The sequence below is a fragment of the Drosophila guanche genome, unplaced genomic scaffold (genome assembly GCF_900245975.1).
Source record: "Drosophila guanche unplaced genomic scaffold, DGUA_6, whole genome shotgun sequence".
Taxonomy (NCBI): Eukaryota; Metazoa; Arthropoda; class Insecta; order Diptera; family Drosophilidae; genus Drosophila; species Drosophila guanche.
The window spans coordinates 437,452-456,806 of record NW_022995743.1 but is presented as its reverse complement, the minus strand read 5'-3'; the positions used below and the strand labels follow the sequence as shown (position 1 = coordinate 456,806).

General features: G+C 50.9%; 4 protein-coding genes across 12 annotated transcripts in view; 2 read left to right on the top strand and 2 right to left on the bottom strand.

Moving 5' to 3' along the window:
- Positions 1-7,300: 7,300 nt before the first annotated feature.
- Positions 7,301-8,003, top strand: LOC117586978 (zinc finger HIT domain-containing protein 3). The gene is made up of 3 exons (XM_034277372.1): positions 7,301-7,460; positions 7,520-7,689; positions 7,745-8,003. Exons 1-3 carry the CDS (start codon positions 7,396-7,398, stop codon positions 7,945-7,947), a joined length of 438 nt encoding a protein of 145 aa, XP_034133263.1. The 5' UTR covers positions 7,301-7,395; the 3' UTR covers positions 7,948-8,003.
- LOC117586969 (beta-glucuronidase) lies at positions 7,995-10,551 on the bottom strand. Of its 2 annotated transcripts, XM_034277356.1 has the most exons (6): positions 9,397-10,551; positions 9,020-9,336; positions 8,697-8,967; positions 8,505-8,643; positions 8,197-8,437; positions 7,995-8,121 (listed from the first exon to the last, which is right to left on the bottom strand). In XM_034277356.1, exons 1-5 carry the CDS (start codon positions 10,543-10,545, stop codon positions 8,244-8,246), a joined length of 2,070 nt encoding a protein of 689 aa, XP_034133247.1. In that variant the 5' UTR covers positions 10,546-10,551; the 3' UTR covers positions 7,995-8,121; positions 8,197-8,243. The 2 variants fall into 2 exon arrangements, with proteins under 2 accessions (XP_034133247.1, XP_034133238.1); XM_034277347.1 differs by having other exon boundaries at positions 7,995-8,437.
- Positions 10,552-10,915: 364 nt separating this feature from the next.
- Positions 10,916-16,336, bottom strand: LOC117586813 (beta-glucuronidase). Of its 5 annotated transcripts, none has more exons than XM_034277107.1 (9): positions 16,054-16,336; positions 13,164-13,567; positions 12,788-13,100; positions 12,188-12,725; positions 11,981-12,124; positions 11,840-11,924; positions 11,599-11,775; positions 11,400-11,538; positions 10,916-11,335 (listed from the first exon to the last, which is right to left on the bottom strand). In XM_034277107.1, the coding sequence occupies exons 1-9, from the start codon at positions 16,055-16,057 to the stop codon at positions 11,157-11,159; spliced, it is 1,983 nt and encodes a 660-aa protein (XP_034132998.1). In that variant the 5' UTR covers positions 16,058-16,336; the 3' UTR covers positions 10,916-11,156. The 5 variants fall into 5 exon arrangements, with proteins under 5 accessions (XP_034132998.1, XP_034132990.1, XP_034133003.1 ...); XM_034277099.1 differs by lacking the exon at positions 16,054-16,336 and adding an exon at positions 14,870-14,930; XM_034277112.1 differs by lacking the exon at positions 16,054-16,336 and adding an exon at positions 14,590-14,618.
- An 875-nt stretch (positions 16,337-17,211) lies between these two features.
- The window catches only part of LOC117592034 (exostosin-3), a 4,447-nt gene continuing 2,303 nt past the window's right edge, over positions 17,212-19,355 (top strand). For 2 of the 4 annotated variants that reach the window (XR_004574505.1, XM_034285493.1), the window contains exons 1-3: positions 17,212-17,508; positions 17,563-17,688; positions 17,744-18,763. Coding sequence is in view for 3 of the 4 variants with exons in the window: in XM_034285493.1 (XP_034141384.1) it covers positions 17,299-17,508; positions 17,563-17,688; positions 17,744-18,763 (1,356 nt within the window). In the remaining variant the exon portion in view is untranslated. Of the gene's footprint in view, positions 17,509-17,562; positions 17,689-17,743; positions 19,352-19,355 lie in introns of all 4 variants that reach the window. The other 2 variants (XM_034285495.1, XM_034285494.1) reach the window with 2 other exon arrangements.

Genomic DNA, 19,355 nt, shown 5'->3' with positions numbered 1-19,355 from the left:
AACCAAACCCTCAGAGAGTGGGTGTGCACCAGCCAGCCACGGGGGCAGAGTCTGGGGCAGATCCGCATACGTGACAGGTAAACGAGGTAATTTTAATTATGGCCACATCGGAGCTTGGCCATGCCGAGTCGAGTCCAATCGATGTCGATGTCTCTTCCTTGGTTCATCAGCATGCCGCCGGCGTGTGCGTCTGTGTCTGCGTCAGTCTGCGGAGTGCTCAACGTGATGAGGCTGCCCTGACACCACCCACTCCCCCCAGGGCCGTTATGGATGCGCGCCAATTGCGAATGGAAGGGTCCGGCACCAGTCGGCCGACCACTGCGTCCGGCTGTGTTTGCCTCTTAGCCAAATTACATAAATTAGCCGCGGCCCTTTTCCTTTTTTCGTCTCCCTTTTCGGTTGTTCAGTTTTCAGTTTTTTGTTTGGTTTTTTTTCGGTTTTTCAGCTGCCACTCGCCAAATCAAAGCTGCAACATTTAATGGACTCCTGTGTAAGAGATTTCAAAAGGACGCACTGTCAGCAAGAGAGAGAGAGAGAGAGAGAGGCCGTGCCCCAAGGGGAGGGAGTATGTGATATTTTTGAGGCTGCCCCGAAATGTGCGGCCACCAAATGTATGGTCCAACGCACAGTGGGAGGACAGGGACAGGGATGCGAGTGATGGATGCATCCCACCTGGCTGGATGAGGGACGAGGGCCGAGGGCCGAGGGCCGCAGATTCCCTGCTACCCATTTGGATTTTTTGCCACAGCTACATTACTATTACTGATTTCATTAGAATCCATGTCCCTTTGTTGTTGGCGGTCCCTACCTCTTTTGGCGGTGCACCACTGCGTATACGTAATGTTGCATTTTTAGTGCCCATCGCAGTCGCATTCGTCGACGCCATCGTCGTCGTCGTCGTCGTCGTCGTCGTCGTACTTGTCTGCGGCTGCTGTTGTACATTTTTGGTGCAGTTTGGGAATTGGTTGCTTCCCATCCTTAACCCTTGACTGCCCTACCGTCCCACTGCCACTGCCACTTCCTGTCCCCGACCTCGCCCCTTCCCCTCGTGCCCCGCCGGCCTGTTCTGTTTGAATGTTTTGTGCATTTTTGCGCATACCTTTGGCATTTTGGCAAAGTCAAAGGTCGCCCCTCGACCCCACTGACTACTGCCGCCCTGCTGGGCCCCGCTTCAGTCCCGCCTCAGCCCCTTCTGAGCCCCTTCTGACCATTTTCTTGTTGCGTTTCTTTTGCGGTAATAAAAGGGAGCCACGGAGCCACGGAGCCAGGTTGGTCCTGCTCCTAGTCGTGGTTCTGTGCAAAATATGGGCCCAGCTCTCTCGCACATCGCATCGAAAGAGGTAATTTAATTTATGATGCAGTAAAATTGAAAATCCTCCCGGGCATAGCACTGCAGAGGGAGGAGGAATGAGGGATGGAATGGGGGGAGCCCTAGTACTCGTATCTTCTGCCTTTTGGTGACATGCTGCTAGGCAGATTGTGTTGCTGCGGGGGGAGTGGCTGCAGAGGGCAGGCAGGTTACAGTCACAGGATGCCCGACTTAGAGGTGAGCGTAGATTTAGCATGAGAACGCATGATGGGCACGGGAGATAGGGATTACACTGAACGAAGTGGGGTAAGCGAAGGGAGGTGGATACGAGAGCCAGGATTGGTATTTTGTGACATTGATTATCTCAGTGTAGCTTTTGTCAACGCAGCAGCAGTCCCCAAGGAGGCCATGCAGCAACATCAGCCATCAGCCAACAGCCATCAAGCAACAGCAGCAGGTGCAGGAGCAGGAGCAGGAGCAGCCACAACGGCGGGAGCAGGGAATATAGCCTATCATTTTGCAGGATAGCCCCGAAACAGGGAAATGAAACCCACAAAAAACTACGGAAAACTGATAACACACTGCCCACAGCATCGCATCACATCGCATCGGTTGCTCCCTGCCTCTTGGTGTTTTTCTCTGGTTGTTTTTTGTGCTGCTGCTGCTGCTGCTGCTGCTGCATCTTCCGCCATGTGGCAGTGCATCCATCTGTGGCTCTGTGGATCCGTGGGGCTGTGGCTGTGGCTGTGGCCCTCATGGCTTTGCATATTAAATATGCAATGGAGGCACGCGCAGAGCTCAGCTCAACCACGACAAGGCCATAAAGTACCTGGGACTGCCACGAGAACGACAACGACAACACGACACACGCAGCAGCAGCAGCAGCATCAGGACTTGCAACAACAATTGTGCCTATCGCAGGCGCCGTAAAAGAATTACGGTCTGGCAAAGGACAGGAGTTAAGGCTGAGGCTGAGGCTGAGGCTGGTGCTGGTGCTGGTCGTCGTCCACGAGCATTACTCTACTCTAGATATGACGTGCATCCAATCATTTTAACTCAAATAAACCACAACAGATGGCGATGCGTGTGCGCCTCTTGTAAGTTGATGCACGAGTAAGCGCGTGAAATGGCTCGGCGCGGGGCACGGAGTGACAGACAGGCAAACGTTGGGTACACGGCTGCCGGCTGCGGTACATGGCAGCTTATCACAGCAGCAAGGGCACACGACTGCGGGAGTTATCCGAGAGGGTCACTCGATGCCCGTCCCCCGTAAGATGGTCCTGGCTTATGCTCCTCGCAGCAACTGGCCTGCGGTCACTTGTGGCATGCACCACCTCTCGCTACTCCCTCTCTCTCTCTCTCTCTCTCTCTCTCTCGTGTTGTTTGCGCTGCGGTTGTCCGGCGCCGCCTTCCAATTGGAATTTTTGTCGCATTTACCAAAGTGCAGCAGCAGCTTGTGGCAAGAGAGCTCTTCAGTTGCTGTTGCTACTGTTGATGCTGCTGCTTCTGCTGCAGATAAATCTCATGAAATAATTACACGTGTTACAGTAAATGCTGTTAAATTGCCATGCCCCTGCCAGCCAGTGGGAGCGAAACCCAAGCCTGGGCCATGTAAATGCATTCATGAATGAGTGGACTCTGCTCTCCATCCGCGGCACTCTGGACTCTGCACGAGAACGAACAGGATCTGCGAGTGTTTCAATTTACACACAGACGGAATGGAGCAGGGGCCCAGGCCCCTGGCAGCCGCAGGACTTATGCCCAATTGGGAAAATTATTTTGTGCCACTGCGGCAAAAAAAGAGAGAGGAATGGGAGGAAAAAAGGACCAAAATATATGTGGAGCAGCGCGCACAAATATGCTCGGTCTGCGGGGATGGCTGACTTCCGTTCCGGGTTCATAATGGAACAGTACTCCTCTCTCTCTCTCTCTCTCTGGTTTTCTCTGTTTTAAATATAAATTGAATATCAACAGCGTGGCGACTGCGGACAGGCAGCGGCTCATTAGCGGTCAGAGGCAGAGACAGAGACAGAGACAGTGGCAGAGGTAGAGGCTGAGGCTGAGCCTTCGCCTGCCTCTTCGTGCAAAAGTAAGCTGCGAATTTGCTTCAAGAGTGATGCTGCTGCTTACATTTGAGGGCATGATGGCAGTACACTCACCGTGCAATTGTCTGGCAAGTGTTAATTGCAATTTAGACTGCTGCATCAATTTATGGATATTTATTTCGCTGTTGACAGACGGCTACAGCTTCCGCTTCAACCGCAGAATGTTTGCAGACAAACACCGCTTTGTGTACACTGAGCATACACAGGCCACGGGAATCGGCTTCATTTTTTCGAGCTTTGGCGCAACGCCGCCGCATCGAAGTAATCACATAAATCACGCAAACGCTGCAGAGCGGGGAATCCCAGATCCGAAATCTCGAATCCAGTGCGAGGCTGTAAAAGCGGCGTTGGCGCCCATTATGACTCGCAGATAAAACCCTCCGCCAGATGCATAGAAATAAAAAGCCAGTAACTGTGGCAGAAGCCCTCACTGACTGCTTTATTAAGCATAATGCGGCCATAAAGCCATTCGAGCCAATCGAGCCAATCGAGTCAGTCGATCCGTTCGATCCGGTCGGGGCAGAGTAGGGCAGGGCAGGCAGGATGCAGGACTTCAGAGAGCTGGAGGAGATTGGGGCAGATGAGTACTTTGAGCCCTGAGTACTCGCAGCAAAAGGATTACGCCAAGGTATGAACAGGCTTGGCGCTTCATGATTGATGGGGCACTGCGGCTAATTCTTGGCGCTGCCTTTGTTTCGCTCAATCAGCTGTAAATCATGCTGCTGCTCCCGGTCCTGCTCCTGCTCCTGCTCCTGCACCCGTTGCGTGCCAACTCATAAATACCCCCCACCAACTCCTAAAGCGGCATGCAGCATGTGGAGAAAAAAGCGCACCAAAAGGAGCAGCTGCCCGATCAGACACTGCCCCAAAGCTGTGCTACCCATCTCGGAATGGGCTGCAAAGCGAAGAGAAAGACAAATGGCCAAGGCGCGAAATGTTTGACAACTGCGTCGGACTGCAGGCCGGGGCCATCCATCAAAGGGGCCCGGGGAGCGTAGAATGTCGAATGAGGGGTGGAGTAAATTGAAATGGCAGCCATTGCAATTATCGCCTCAGCTGCCCCTCCCTCCCCTGCCCCAGGGGCATGCCATTTCCCGCTAGATTAGGCCTGCTGACAATACATAACCGAATTAGCGCCACGGGGTCGCATTTTTATAGGACAACTGCAGGGCCCAGAGCCGTCTTTTGCCCCATCGAGTGTCTGCCTGCCAGTCATGCATCATTCGCGGCTGCAGCCTGTAATTTTTGCAAATTTTTGGGCGCCCGTGAAGCGGACTCCACTCCTCTCCAAAGCCAAACTGCATCTTTTCGTCATGGAGCTAGATTTATGAACCTCGGGGTCCGGGGCCTCTTCCTGGCAATATTGTAAATCATTTCCAAATTATTTAGTCGCTCTCCATTCATCCAAAAATATATATTCATATTTTTGGCGCCTTTCCTCTGTTGCTCTGCTTCTCTCTCCCTCTGTTGCTTGGGGCTCTGTTGCGCCGCGGCTTTGTCGAACGGGCCTCGAGTGTGGCACGTGATTGCGTTATAAATTACAAGCCATTGGCCACCCCTTCCCCGTGCGCCCTCTGCTGATAGTTAATGTGCGGCAAGTGCTCCCCGAGCGGAATTTCAAATCACAAGCACAACTACTCGAATATTCGAATCCTTTTAATAATTCTTTGACACACTCTACTCCAGTACATATGTATCTATGTGTGCCCCTCCTATATGTATACGTTTTCCCTTCAATCCAAACCGTCGAATCAGCTGATAGATGTTCGCCTGTTCGCATCGCCTCTCTCATTGACAGCAGTTCTGTTGTAGCATGTAATTTAATATTCATTATATGTATGCACAGAATATTCTGCCATTATGATTGCATGATCTGTCAATCTGCCCAATTGCCAGGCACCGCCCGCCCGGGAGTCCAGCAGGAGTCCAGGTGCCGGCGTTCCTGCAGCCAGCGTTCCCTTTGGCCTTTCAGGCGATAAAAAACCGAAGTGAAAAGTGCCGCTATCTATTAATATCGCTTTTGGCTTTTCGCTGGTGGAAAAAAGGGGAAACGGGAGAATGAGAAAAACGCTGAAAACTCCTAACGAACGACACCTGCACGGAGCGAACGAAGTTGCCATGGCCTGCCACGATGCCCCTGCCGGTGGCGTGTGTCCCGCTTCTTCTTGCTGTTTGCTGTGCTTCCCCTTTTACCCTTTCTTTTTGCGATACACTGAATACACGATTGCTGCCTCTGCCACAGCTTGTGCTGTTGCTGCAGCTGATGTTGCACGAATGTTGTAAATCAAAAGTAGGCGAGTCACACGAAGGCTCTTCCTCTGGCGGCAGCCGCTGCTGCGCCTATTTGACTGGCAGGCCGAGCGGATAACGCTGGCAATTATCGCGCTTTTGTTGCACGAACGGCGGAAGCGGCAGAGGCGCCACATCATGTTACCATTGCACCCATACCCTCCCTATCCACATCAACATCCACATCCACATCCACATCCCACCAATGTTTGCCGGCATCCTCTTTGCAGTTCTCTGCTTTCTTTTCTGCCTTTTTCTTCTGCCTTTGTGCAATCCAATTGGCAGCGAACAAAGCAAAACAAGTTGCACGTTGTTGTGCCTCCTGCCACAAGTCCCCAAAAAAGATGGCGAAACGAGTACCATCCTCCCGTGCACCCACCGTGCATTCCTGCTGCTGCCACCCCCCTCTCTCCATTCCACCTACCCCTCCATCCGGTCAGTCAGGCAGTCAGTCAGTCATTGAAGTCATTTATTGCCACCAAAAGTTTCGCCCTGCTTCTTTTTTTGCTGTCCCAAACTGTTCTTGCTCCAGTGGTGGTGCGAGCGATGGGGCTCGAGCTCGTGCTGGGGCTCGGGCTAGGTCCGTTCCGTTCCGTTCCGTGTGCAGGATGTGTTTACAATTTGTGGACACGCCGACCGCCATTTGATTGTTCCCTTCTCGCTGCGGCTGCTCCTGCCCCGCCGCCGCGTGTTGTCGATTCCTCCGCTAATTCGCCAGGTGGCCCGAAACTGCGCATTGCTTTGATGATTGGGGAACCCTGGCACACCCCTCTCCGGTCGTCTCCCTTATTGGACCGACCGGCCGTGATACGCCACTAGTTTGTTTGCTTAAGAACGGCTCGGAAGATGACGTGCCTTGGATTGCCCATAAATGAGACTTACTAAAGCAAACATGCCAGCTGGGATTGGGCACGGGAATGGGGACGGGCCCTTGTCTTCTCCTCCAGCTCAGAGCGGAAAGCACGGAAACACAATCCAAGAAAGCAGGAAGAAGCTATCCACGTGTGTACTTGTCTTTAGAAATTTTAATTCGTGTGTTTTTCAAACTGTTCCAATTTTCTGAAACTACAGTGCATGTGTCATGTGTGCACATATATTTGGAAACATCCGGCAACTCTCAAATGTTAGTTTCAAACATTTCAGCTTTTGTCGAATAACAAATCGACCACGAGCTTATGTCAGAATCATAACTACATCTTACTACTACCCAATAACTACATGGGCAGCCACAGCGTGCCACGTACTTTAAATCTTGCTTTTAACGTCAAACCGTTCGATGTTCTAGATTCTCCAACATACAAACACGGAAATCAGTTTGATCGTTTGATTAGCAAAATTGCAATGCGACCAGCCGATATTCTCCGCGTTTTATTGTTTTTCTTTTTACACTTCGCAGTCAACTTTTACTTTCTGTACAGACGAAAAAATGCTCAAAACCGAAATGATGGGCGCCACTGAGGCTGGAGTTTGACGGCTTGTCCCATGTTAGCTTTATCGGTATTTATTACAGCTTCATATTTATTAAATTTTATTAAATAATCCTACGCCCGCGTTTTCGTTGCGGTCAATCGAGAAGAGTTGCCTCGAGAGGTTGCCGCTGGCGTTGCCGTACTCTAGCGACTCCTACAGCTGCCACGAACAGCTGTTGCTCGCTGCACGCTGAATTTTTGAAAATATAAATATTACAGCAGAATGGAGTGTGCAATTTGTGCGGAATTACCAAAGAAATACAAATGCAGCAAGTGCATGGCGCCCTAGTAAGAATAACTCTCTGGTTGTAGTTCTGTAGTGTGATATCCAGTCTGTATGTCCATAGTTGTTCAGTGAAGTGCTACAAGGTCCACAAAGACTCGGTGGAATGTAATCAACAAGCAGCGGCTGCTGCCAATAATGAAGTCTCAGAGAAGATTGCCGAGGAAGAGCCCACGCTGCATGCCCCCTTCCCCAGCGATGACACTGTGCCGCCAGAGAAGCTGCAGGAGCTAAGTGAGTCCCTAAACCTACTACACTAGTATTTCCACTAAAATTCTCTTTGACCCAGATACATGCGAACCCCTGCACCAGCTACTCCGCAATCCCCACCTCCGGGATCTTCTAAAACAGATTGACGTGGCGCACAACGTCCAGTTGGCCATGACAGCGGCCATGCAGGAGCCGCTCTTCCTCGAATTCGCTGACGCTTGCATGCAGGTCGTAGAGCCCATGTCCCAAGCTGAGCGCGACGAATACGAGCTATGCTCCTAAAATTTCTAGTGAATAATCCCTTTTTACGTAGCTAATAAATCTTAGTGTAGTGTAAATCAATAATTTGGTATATTTGCGGTTAAGTTGTGCAGTGAACATGATGCATCCCATGAAAGCATGGACACGAGATCTATGTAGATACAGGAATACGTTCGGGAAGGAAAAACCGTTCCCCTGGAAAGAATAAAGCATGCAGTCGGAATGTACTTAAATCAGACCTATCTATATTATAAATAGTTTTCAAATTACTGGTAGTTTTTGGCCAAATTAAAGCTTTCTTCCTTCAATACTTCGCTCTATAGCTCGGTACGCGCGTGCCCGTTGCCGTTGACTGAGCTGGAAATGTACACACTCAGATGCTTGGGCAGGGGGACCCAGTCCAACTCATTGGCGAGGGCAAAGTACCGCCAGCGCAGTATATGGGCCACCTCCTTGGGCTGCCGGGAGCGGGTAAATACGCCCTTCTTGTTGCCTCCAACGCGAGTGTAAGCTAAAAGAGAAGAGGGAAACCATAAGAGATCTTGATATCATCTGGAAGAGGCTTCTATGACACCCACTTTGGGCCGTCTTAAAGTCGGCAAAGTTCCACACAAACTCCCCTATGAACCAATTTTGCTTTCGCAGCTTGTCAAAGGCCTTGAAGTGCTGGGAGAAGAGTGCAACCTGATAGTCCTCGGACCAGATGTAGACTGGGAGCTGTAAAGCATCAATCAGGGCAATTCAAATTTTTCTAGATCAAATTTTCTTACCGAGTGCAGGCCCTCCATGGTATCAGCCCCGTACTCGAAGAGGATCACGGGCTTCCCGAAGTTCTGGTGCCAGCGCTGAGCCTCCTCTGTCAGCAGATTGACGATCATGTCCGTGCGTCCCGAGTTCTGGTACCAGGCGTTATATCGGTTGAAACCGACAATGTCGAGTAAAGCGGCCAGGTGGCACTGCTTGGGAGGATCGGGGCTGGCATTGATAGCTGCCGTTAGAGGCCGTCCCTGGGCTATGCTCCTCGTGTAATTTACCAGGGCCCTGGGTGGACAGATAGCGATTAGCCCTGCGCCACAAATGCGATGCAACTTACTGGAAGTAGCTGAGGGCCCCCATCTTGAAGGAGCGCGGCTCGTTGGCCACCGACCAGGCGATGACGCTAGCGTGATTGCGGTCCCTGTGAATAAGCTGCTCCAGCGCGGACATGTGGTTGCTCAGCAGTTCCGGCTCGAAGATATCTATGTTCACAGCGGAGCATTCGTCGACAATCATGATCCCGTGCTCGTCCGCGAACTGCATCGACTCTTCAGAGTAGGGATAGTGAGAAGTTCGGTACGCGTTGGCCCCTACCCACTTGATCAGGTTAAAGTCGCGTGCGAGAAGTGCATAGTCCAGACCCTTGCCCCGAATCTGTCAAATCGGAAACGTAATGGGAGGTTAAAGGAAGAATTAGGTTAAAATCTGACTCACATCGGAATCCTCGTGACGGCCAAATCCTCGGAGGTAGAGTGGTTTCCCATTGAGGAGCAGACTCGTGGACGTCCAGCTAAGAGTGCGGATACCTACGGGAAGTCTGTAGGCATCTAGCAGCTCGTCCCCATCATCGCCCTCGACGCTGGACACGAATAGTTCGAACTCTAGGCTGTAGAGGTACCCTGGTTCGGGGTGCATGAGGTAGGGCCACCAGGGCTTCGCGCCTGGTACCAGGAGAGTTCCATTGTAGACAGCGCGGTTGACCTGCTGTGCCGCCACGACGCCTTCGTTGTCGCGGAGCTGAACAAGAACATGCGTTGGCTGCATTGTGGAATCTTCAGTGCTGCCATCTAACCAGATGCGGTAGTCAATGCGTCCCACTTGGTCTGAGGACAGCTGCGTGCTGATCGCAATATCGCTGATGTGGACGAGGGGCGTGGTGTACAGGTGGACAGAGCGGTGGATACCAGCGTAGTTGAAGAAGTCGAAGGTGTAGCTCTGGATAGGTGTCTCGCCGCTGTCCGTCTTCACTGTGGATACCTGCCCCTGGGGAACGGTGTGGTTAGTCAGGCGGTTGTCGCACATGACTGTGATCCGATTCTCGCCGCCAAAGTTCAGAAGGTTGCTGATATCCGCCTCAAATGGCAGATGCCCAATGCTGTGGCTCATGGCATTTTGCCCGTTGATCCACACGACCGCCTCATAGTGGACGCTGCCGAAACGAAGCCAGGTGCGGCGATTTTCCTCCCAGTCGCGGGACACGAAGAACGTTCGCTCGTACCAGACGGTACCGACGTGGTCGCGCAGGTTGTCCGTGGTTATGTCGTTGTAGGAGGCCGGGACTGGCATCGGTATGATCTCCAGACCAGTCTTATGCAGACTTTCCTCGTACCATTTCTCGCGCAGCCCCTGGAGCGGGTCACTCGGTTGACTTATTAGTAGGCGCCACATTCCATCCAGTATGCGCACCTCCCGCGTCTCTGATTCGCGTGGATACAGCAGTCCCGTACTTGGTACGGGCGCTGTCAAATGTTTATGTGGAAACACTGGTTGCTGCTGCGCCTCATCCTGCCCGTTGTTTTCACCGTGGCCAGCGACAACCACGACCGAGAGGAGCCACATCCATGGCCAAGTTAGCCCTCGCATTTTGTCCAGCTGGGAACGAAATTAACCCAATAAAACCCCCTACATATTAACAGGTGAACAATTTTAGGTACCGCGGAAAATAATTCTGTTAGGTACATTTTTCCATTCTTTAGCCCATTTGAGTACTAAGCTTTTAACAAAAAAATATATTTTAACACGATATAGGCGAGTGCGTAAAACACACTAATAGTCGTGCGTAAATTGAAACACCCACTGGCGACAATGGGTTAAGCGTTCTCTAACCATGATCGGAAATTCATGTTTCTCGATTCTGATGTTCGTTTTTATATTACGTACTCTCGGCCTCAACCTATATTATCTGACAGATGCATTCATAAACACGGTTTACACGAAAAAGAGCAACGAAAAATAATGGCAGAAGTGGATTTTTACTGTTCTACTTCCTCCAATTAACGTTAATAAATAATGCATTTTATTTTAAATTTAGTTTATCTTATCAGTATATATCAAAAATACAATGCAGTAAAACAGTAAATTTAAGATTGTACAAGGCAATGTAACGGAATGGAATGAAAAATGCAACTATGGCGATGGCAGATCAAGGATCACACGCATAAATACATATATACAGCAGGCCATGTGTCCGGCTACTACGCATTCTCCGTCTTGCCCATGTCGGCAATATAGGTGAAGAGGTCTTCCGGGAAGCTGGAGTCGTCCAGCTCCCGGGCAAGGGCAAAGTATCGCTTTCGCAACAGGTGAGCGGAGGCTTTCGGCTGTCGGGCACGCGTGAAGACTCCCTTCTTGTTGCCGCCTACTCGGGTGTAGCCTGAAAGGATATAGAAAGAACTTTAGTCATAATGCAGTACATAAGAGGATATGTTGACACCCACTCTGCGCTGTTTTGAAGTCGGCAAAGTTCCACACAAACTCTCCGATGAACCAGCCCTTCTTCCGCAGAATATCGAATGCCTTGAAGTGGCGCGCAAAGACCTCAGTCTGAAACTCCTCTGACCATACGTAAGCCGGTTGCTACAGGAGCAAGAGAAAAATTAAGAGATAGAGTCCCAGGGGAGATGCCTCACAACTTACCAGGTGCAGTCCTTCCAGTGTATCGGCTCCGTACTCTGCCATGATTACGGGTTTGTTGTACTTTTTGTTCCACGCAACGGCCTCCTCAACCACTTTCTTTGTGACCATGTCCAGTCGACCCGTGTTGGAGTACCACGCATTGTAGCGATTGAAGCTAATTATGTCCAAAAAGCGGCCCTGAAGTGGAACTATACGGTTATACGGAACTAGGAAGCATCCGAAATTCCTTATGTGTACGTACCGCCTTGTCGTCGGTCCAGGGAGTAGCAATGGCTGCCGTAATTGGCCTTGTCTTGTCGAGGGACCGTGTAAGGTTAGCCACAAGTCTGTGGAGATATATCATTAAAATAAAGAGGCGGAGAGCACCCTCTGATTCACCCACTGGAAATACGAATCCGCATTCATTTCGCGGGTGCGAGGTTCGTTGGCAATGGACCACATGACCACGCTGGGATGGTTCCGATCTCGGTGGATTAGCTGCTCCAGCGACGACTTGTGTTTACCCAGCAACTCCTGGTTGTAGTTTCTGAATGGCGAGAGGAATCACAATTACACCCTGGCCCTGCAGAGAAATACATATCATACTCACTCCGCGTCGACGCTGGGACACTCGTCGACAATCATGATCCCGTGCTCGTCCGCAAATTGCATCGACTCCTCAGAGTAGGGGTAGTGGGACGTGCGGTACGCGTTGGCCCCGATCCACTTAAGCAGGTTGAAGTCGCGCACCATCAGGGCATTATCCAGCCCCTTGCCTCGCACATCGGCATCCTCGTGGCGGCCGAAGCCGCGGAAGTAGACGGGCCTTCCGTTGATCTGGAATGTGGCGTTGCTCCAGCTTAGGGTACGCAAGCCCACCTTCAGACGGTAGACGTCGAGTAGCTCATCGTTTGAGGCGTGTAGCTTCACCTCCAGCTGGTACAGATATCCCGGCTCCGGGTGCATGAGATACGGCCACCAGGGGTTCACATTGTCCACCTGCAGACTCCCACTCAGCTGTGCATCCGAGGTGCCATTGGCGACCAACTTGCCCTCGCGGTCGTAAAGTTGGGCTCGTACGTACAGGGCATTGTCTGCTTCGTTGATGGCGCTTCCATTGAATTTGACGCTGTAGAGGACCTCACCTCCTAGAAAGCGGATTAAGCCGATATAAGTGGTGGCTGGCAGGCGCATTGCTGATGTATCTTACCGACGTTGTCCTTCGACAGATTTGTGGTTACCACTACCTCCTCTATGAACGTCTTGGGTGTGGTGTATAGGTGGACTGAGCGATGGATTCCGGCATAGTTGAAAAAGTCGAACGTGTAGCTCTGGACTATCGTCATGCCTTCGTCGTTGGGCAGCTCTGTGATCCTACCCTGTGGCACAGTGGTCTGTATCAGCGCGTTGTCGCACATGACCGTTACGCGGTTCTCTGCGCCGTATTTCAGCAGATGTGTGACCTCCGCCTCAAACGGCAGGTGCCCGATCTCGTGCTTGACCACCTTCTGCCCGTTGACCCACTACAAAGAAGATAACTCTTTTAAGATGCCTTGTTGATGTTGATTATTCCAGCTGTTGCTTACCACATACGCCTCATAGTGGACGCTGCCGAATCTTAGCCAGACCCGCTGATCCACGGCCCAGGAGCGTGGGGCAAAGAACTTGCGGTCGTACCACACGGTGCCCACGTGATCGCGCAGATTATCGGTGGTTATATCATTGTAGGAGGCGGGCACGGGCATCGGGATGGTTGGCCCGCTCTTGCTTAGGTCCTTGCTGTACCACTCTTCCCGCACACCTTGCGTTGGGTTCGCCTGGTCGGAGCGCACAAAATTCCAGATTCCGTCCAGCGAACGCACCTCCCGCGTCTCCGACTCCCGGGGATAAAGCATTCCACGCGACTGTGGCACCTCCTTATTGATCAGAATCAGAGCTATGGAGAAGTGCAGCAAAAACAGTCCAGAGACGAACGAGAATAACCAGATAGCTGCAAAGACAAGCAAAAGCAATAGTCAGAGAGCAGTACTTGTGGTATGTGGAGCGCTGCGAGAATATTTTCATAGATAAAAACGTCTATCAGTAGATTCCACTTGCTGATAAGCATACAGGCATAAATGACTGAAATCATTTGGCACGAGGTTAGCGTAGGGAGCCAAGCGTTGGGATCCACCCCCTCTCCCTAGAACTGTTTTCCAAGATTTCCAATGTCAATCTCAGTTGTAACGGTATCCATACTCACGTTGAAATAAATTGTTATTGTTATTTCTCAATGTCGGCGTGCGAAACGGAACGGAACGATACGCAGCGCATCAAAAGGAAACGGAAATGAAATTGTATATTCTACATTATTGTGGGTAACCAGTTGCATGCAGTGCAATGCAGCAAACAAAAACGATCAGGACAAATGGAAGGTGGAACAAATGCAAAACAATGCCAAAGCCAGACAGAGCCCAGAGAGTGTGAGAGAGAGATACAAAACAGCTGTTTCTGAACAATTTCTCTCTCACGCTGTCTGTCTCACTGATGCGTCACCAGTCAGAAGAGAGCGATTCTGTTAAGATTCGGTTTTGGTTTTGGTTTTGTTTGGATTCACTTATGTTAATTGAATGAACGCATTGTTTTGCACTTTGATTTGCTAATAAAACACGTTTCGTTCGGCATCGCGACACCGTTAATATCGTGGCACCAACATTTCAGAAATCTCCACAATCCCATAATTTTTTGACGGAGTGCTGATTTTTGCCTCTCTCTCACGTTCGGCCGTCGGAAGCACACTGTTCCTCCATTTATATTTATCTACCGGTAGCGTGCACGTTCTCTGGTTTGATTAGTCGTTGGGCCCTCTTACCCATTTGATTTGATATCTTCCACAATAGGGTCGGCGTTATGCCCAACATTGGAGATTGATAGAAACCCCACGAATGGGAATGATTCGAAGGATTTTGACAAATTGTCCAAGGGTTCCTGTACTGTAAATTATACGGTCGATAACGGATCGGATTGGCTTACACATTTCGGACTCCGGGTGCGACTCCCTCTGTTCTGCGGCCTCAACTGACTGAGACTGCACTTGTTGCGGCTGCCAGCTTTTAAAGTGGCCTGATTCTCGTTCTGAGGTCTAGGTTCGAGCTCTGGCTCTGGCTCTGGCTCCGACTTCAGTCGGTGCAGCGGGGGAGTGGGAGTTCCCAATTTAAATGCCAAACGGCACAGCAGGCGTACCGTTACGCGCGATATTTGCATAACGATGGGTGGGGGGATATCAATATCGGCCAGAATGTGTCAAACTTACCCCAAATTTCATATTTGCGACACTTGAGGCGGATCTTGAGATGCATGATGGTCACAAGGCACAGGCACAGGCATAGCCGACTGACTGACTGACTGACTGGACTGCTACTGCTGATGCGACGGTGTGCCACTGGCTACCGAATTTGTATTATCCGCAGATGTCTGCCGGTGACCCACACCTGAACCAGACTGGGGACACCGTGCGCCAGTTTCTTGGGGCTTCAATCACACGGATCTGCTGCAGCCCGCCCGCGTCCGTCCGAGCGGATGTCATTAGGCAAGGTAATTGTGGACTGTGCTGCGCTGTTTCAGTTTCTCTTTGGGGCACACAAAGGTCATCTTGGCCTGCGTCTTTGCCAGCTGTGGATGTTGGGGGTTTAGGGCGCATGGTCGGAAGCTCCAGCTTAGAACACGCACGCACCGCCAAAGCACCAAAGCTGAAGCCAAAGCCAACGGGTCTCAGTGCAATGAATGTGCCCCTAATTAAGCCCTGCCCCAACCCCAGCCGCCCTGCGATAGCATGCCCAGCCGATAAACTACTGCGTCCCAAATCCGGAAGCCTCATTTGGGGTCAACGGCTAGAAAACGAACGAGTGGAAGCAACTCCTAGGGTGCCGACGCTAGAAGCGAGGGTGTGGGTGGCCGTTTTGGTGTTTGGGTGTTAGGAGCAGTAGCCCAAGGAGCAGTGGCAGAGGCTCAGTAAATTTCCAATTAAGTGTTTCTGCCTCGGACATGGACTGGAGATTAATTAGTCTTGATTGGAACCTCTCAATTTCTTCACCCTTCAACCGCGTTCTAATCTCTGGGATATCCCATCACGCGGCCTCATGAACAATCGTGCTGATTGTGCACCCCAATGCCATAAAGGTTATCAGGTCTCTGACCTCCTCCTCTGTCTTAGAAATACAATAAATTGGAAACTTTATCAGTCGCCTACGATCAACCTCTTATCTCTGCTCTGGACTTCCGCGGAACTGGGGTTGTAAGGGTATCGAGTCATGGGTGTGCTAGAGGTATTTTCATTCATGCTGCTTTCACTTTCAAGGCCCGGCCGCACCCACCCCAGAGCAAACGCAGCTGACCTAACCCAAACCCCAGCAAGCGAAAGAATCAATGAAAGAGCTCACAAGACAGTGAAAATGGCAGGCAAAGTTAATGTCTGTTAATATTTAAAAACTAGATTACCCATTTCGAGTCAGCTGGTCGGAGCAGAATCGGGATGTGGAGTTGGAAAGTCTTCTATGTGCTTGGGAGGATTATTGTGCACTTAGGAACACTTTCCGCTAAGACTAAAGATCAGACTCGACTTGTTAGACGCGTTTAGTCATCTCGCTGCTTTTAATAATCGTCTGAACCGTTCTGCATATAATTAATTTAACACGGAGACGAGCACAGAGCCACCAAAGCCATTTACGAGACAAAGCCGGCCGCACTCGCACCACAGCACAAACGACGACGCGATGGAAACGACTGCAACAACCCCAGCCCAGCGGTCACACGCTAGCCAACTGAACGCTCCGCTGATGGGAGCAACTTTAATGTACTGCACTGTTGATCTTCGGGCAGGACGGGCTAGTTGAGTCTGCTGGTCAGTGGGTGTTAATTAACTTTCCAATGTTTCTATTTACTGTGCAGCAGCTGTGCTGCTGCTGTGCGGCCGTTCATTTGAATTTGATAATTGCGGCAGCTTTCACGGCGTTGCAGCCCTGGCAGAAAAGGTAAACAAATATCGAAAGAGAACGCTAACCCATTGTCCATTGAGGGTCAGCATTAACCATATAGTATAGTGGGGTCAGGCAGTTATGTTATCGATAATTCTAATGAGAACAGGTGACCACTTAAGGTATATTATATACTTTTCAGGATATGTTGACATTGAGTTCATTATATATTTACGGTATATTGGTATGCATGTTTGCATGCAGCTTTAAAATTAAATTGTAATATTAATTTATGGAAAAAAGGTATACAAATGCCCATAGTATCCTATACCCACCGGTTGACAAGCAAAAAATTGTAAAATTCGTAGCAATCCATTCCCACTCACATAACGATTTATGTTATTTTTGCTGGTTGGCCTTTTTAGATTTAAACCTAATTCTTAAACATCCCAATAAAGAAAAGTCAATAAAATAAGCTAATCATGTGAAGAATTGATTAATAAATCGGATACAATTATACTTTTATCACGGATACGTCTAACTAGCAATTGATATCAAATAGAACATCAAAATCAAAGAAAATGATGTAAGATATATGGCTTATTTTACAGGATGTTATGAAAATTAAAAGGTCTATTTCGGTATATTTTCCAGGCTCTGAAGGTATATTTTATCGATAGATCCGCGGTCACACTGAATAAGAAGTCCAATGAACAAAATCGCGTAAATAATGTAAAAAAAAACTCCCGTCAAGTCCGGAAGCAGCACCATGTCTCTGGCGTTTGACCTGAGCAATTCCGGAGACGCTTATCACCCACTGGACAGTGGGAGCGGAAAAGAAGTGGCGGCATCGGTCCCACAAAGACAAGCGCCCAGCATGAGGGTCTCGTGGCTCAGGCAATGTCGCCGCTATAAGCTGCCCGCCCTTCTTCTCATGATGCTATTTCTGATGTCCTGCCTTTCCTACCGCATCCTGAGTGTAGGTGAAAAACTCTCATAGGTATAGTTTCTCACTGGTTTTATTTCCGCACAGGCCGAGCGGGACTCTCCTCCCACGGACGTACACCGAAGCTCTCCGCTTCTGGATGCATATGAGGACTTCAGCGCAATGCGTGCTGGCGACCTAAAGATGCGCATCGAGGAGATGGTGAGAATCAAGGTAAATGCATAACACATTTTCCAATGTGTATACGAGCTAATACTAACTTTTCCAGAGCACTGTGTCAGTGGAGCTACGAGAGCTCGAGTCACGCCGCCAGAAGCTGCAGTCTGACATCAGTCAGTACAATCAGAAGATCGAGGAGCTTAAGCAGGAGCTGCTGCGAGAGCAGACCGAGTTGGAGCGACTCAAAATGTCCGTGGAGCAGGCGCAGGTGGCACAGCGCGAGGCAGTGCAGCGCAACACTCCTGACCTTGCCTTGCCGCGCACCCTCCTGCCAAACTCTATTCCCCGAAAGATGAATACTGTGTCGACGGGCGTAGCCGCCACTTGTGCGATGCACAACTGCTTCGACCACTCCCGTTGCAGCCTCACCTCTGGCTTCCCAGTGTACCTATACGACCCCGATGAGCACAGCGTCCAAAAAGCTGGCTACGACATCGATGGGTTCCTTAAAACGACTCTCAAACAGACTCTAGGCTACAACGCGCACATCGTGAGGGATCCAAAGCAGGCCTGCATCTACCTGGTGCTGGTGGGCGAGGCTCTACTGGAGCAGGATCTGCTACGAAATAACCGATACGCAGCCCAAGAAGCTGAGCAGCAGCAGCCGACGGCACCAAGCCACACACACGACTGCCCCATTGACACCCAGAAGCTGTACAACCTCCCCTACTGGGGCGGTGATGGCCGCAACCATGTGCTGCTCAACCTCGCACGCCGTGACCTCTCCTCCCGCCGCACCAATGCACTGCTTCAGCAGAACACCATGCGTGCCATTGTCATTCAGAGCGCTTTTGAGATGAACCAGTTCCGGCCCGGATACGATCTGATTGTGCCCCCCATCCTGGGGCCACCCGGAGGAGACGTTTGGCAGGAGTGTGCCAGCATGGTGCCCGCCCGCCGCAAGTACTTGATTTCGTTCCAAGGAGAGATGAGACCGAGAACAGACTCTCAAGCCTCAAACCCGCTCGACGACTTCATTCTGGAACACTTGACTGACATGTCTAAGGGACCCACTCAGGATCAGTTCGAGCTGCAGTTCCAGTGCGTGCCTGCCACGGAGCAGCAGGAGGCGGACTCCGTGTCCGACTGGACGCTCTGTGGATCGGATTCCTCCCGCAAACATCTGCTGAAGGACTCTACCTTTGCGCTGATCCTTCCGCCGCTCAGCGGGCGGGTTGCTTCCACCCTCATGCTGGCCCGACTCTACGAGGCGCTGCGCTCTGGGGCCATTCCCGTCATCCTCGGAGCAGATGAACTCCGACTGCCGTACGCGGAGACTCTGGACTGGCGTCGGGCGGCACTCCTCATGCCCAAAGCTCGCATCACGGAGCTGCACTTCCTACTGCGAGCCGTCCAGGATGCGGACTTGCTTCTTCTGCGGCGCCAGGGCCGTCTTATCTGGGAGCGCTACCTCAGTTCGGTTCAGGCCACGGTGGATACGGTTATAGCTAGCCTACGCGATCGGCTAGGGATACCACCGCGGCCTGTTCCCCCAGTGGTTGCCCAAAGTGTCTTCAACAGCACATTCATACCTCTGAAGTCCGATCCACCAGTGGGACTGGACACTGAACCAGAGGAGTCTCTTGGTCCCATTGAGCCGCCATATCCGAGTCCCGCCTTCCGCAGAAACTACACTATCCTACGCATGCAGTCCAAGGAGG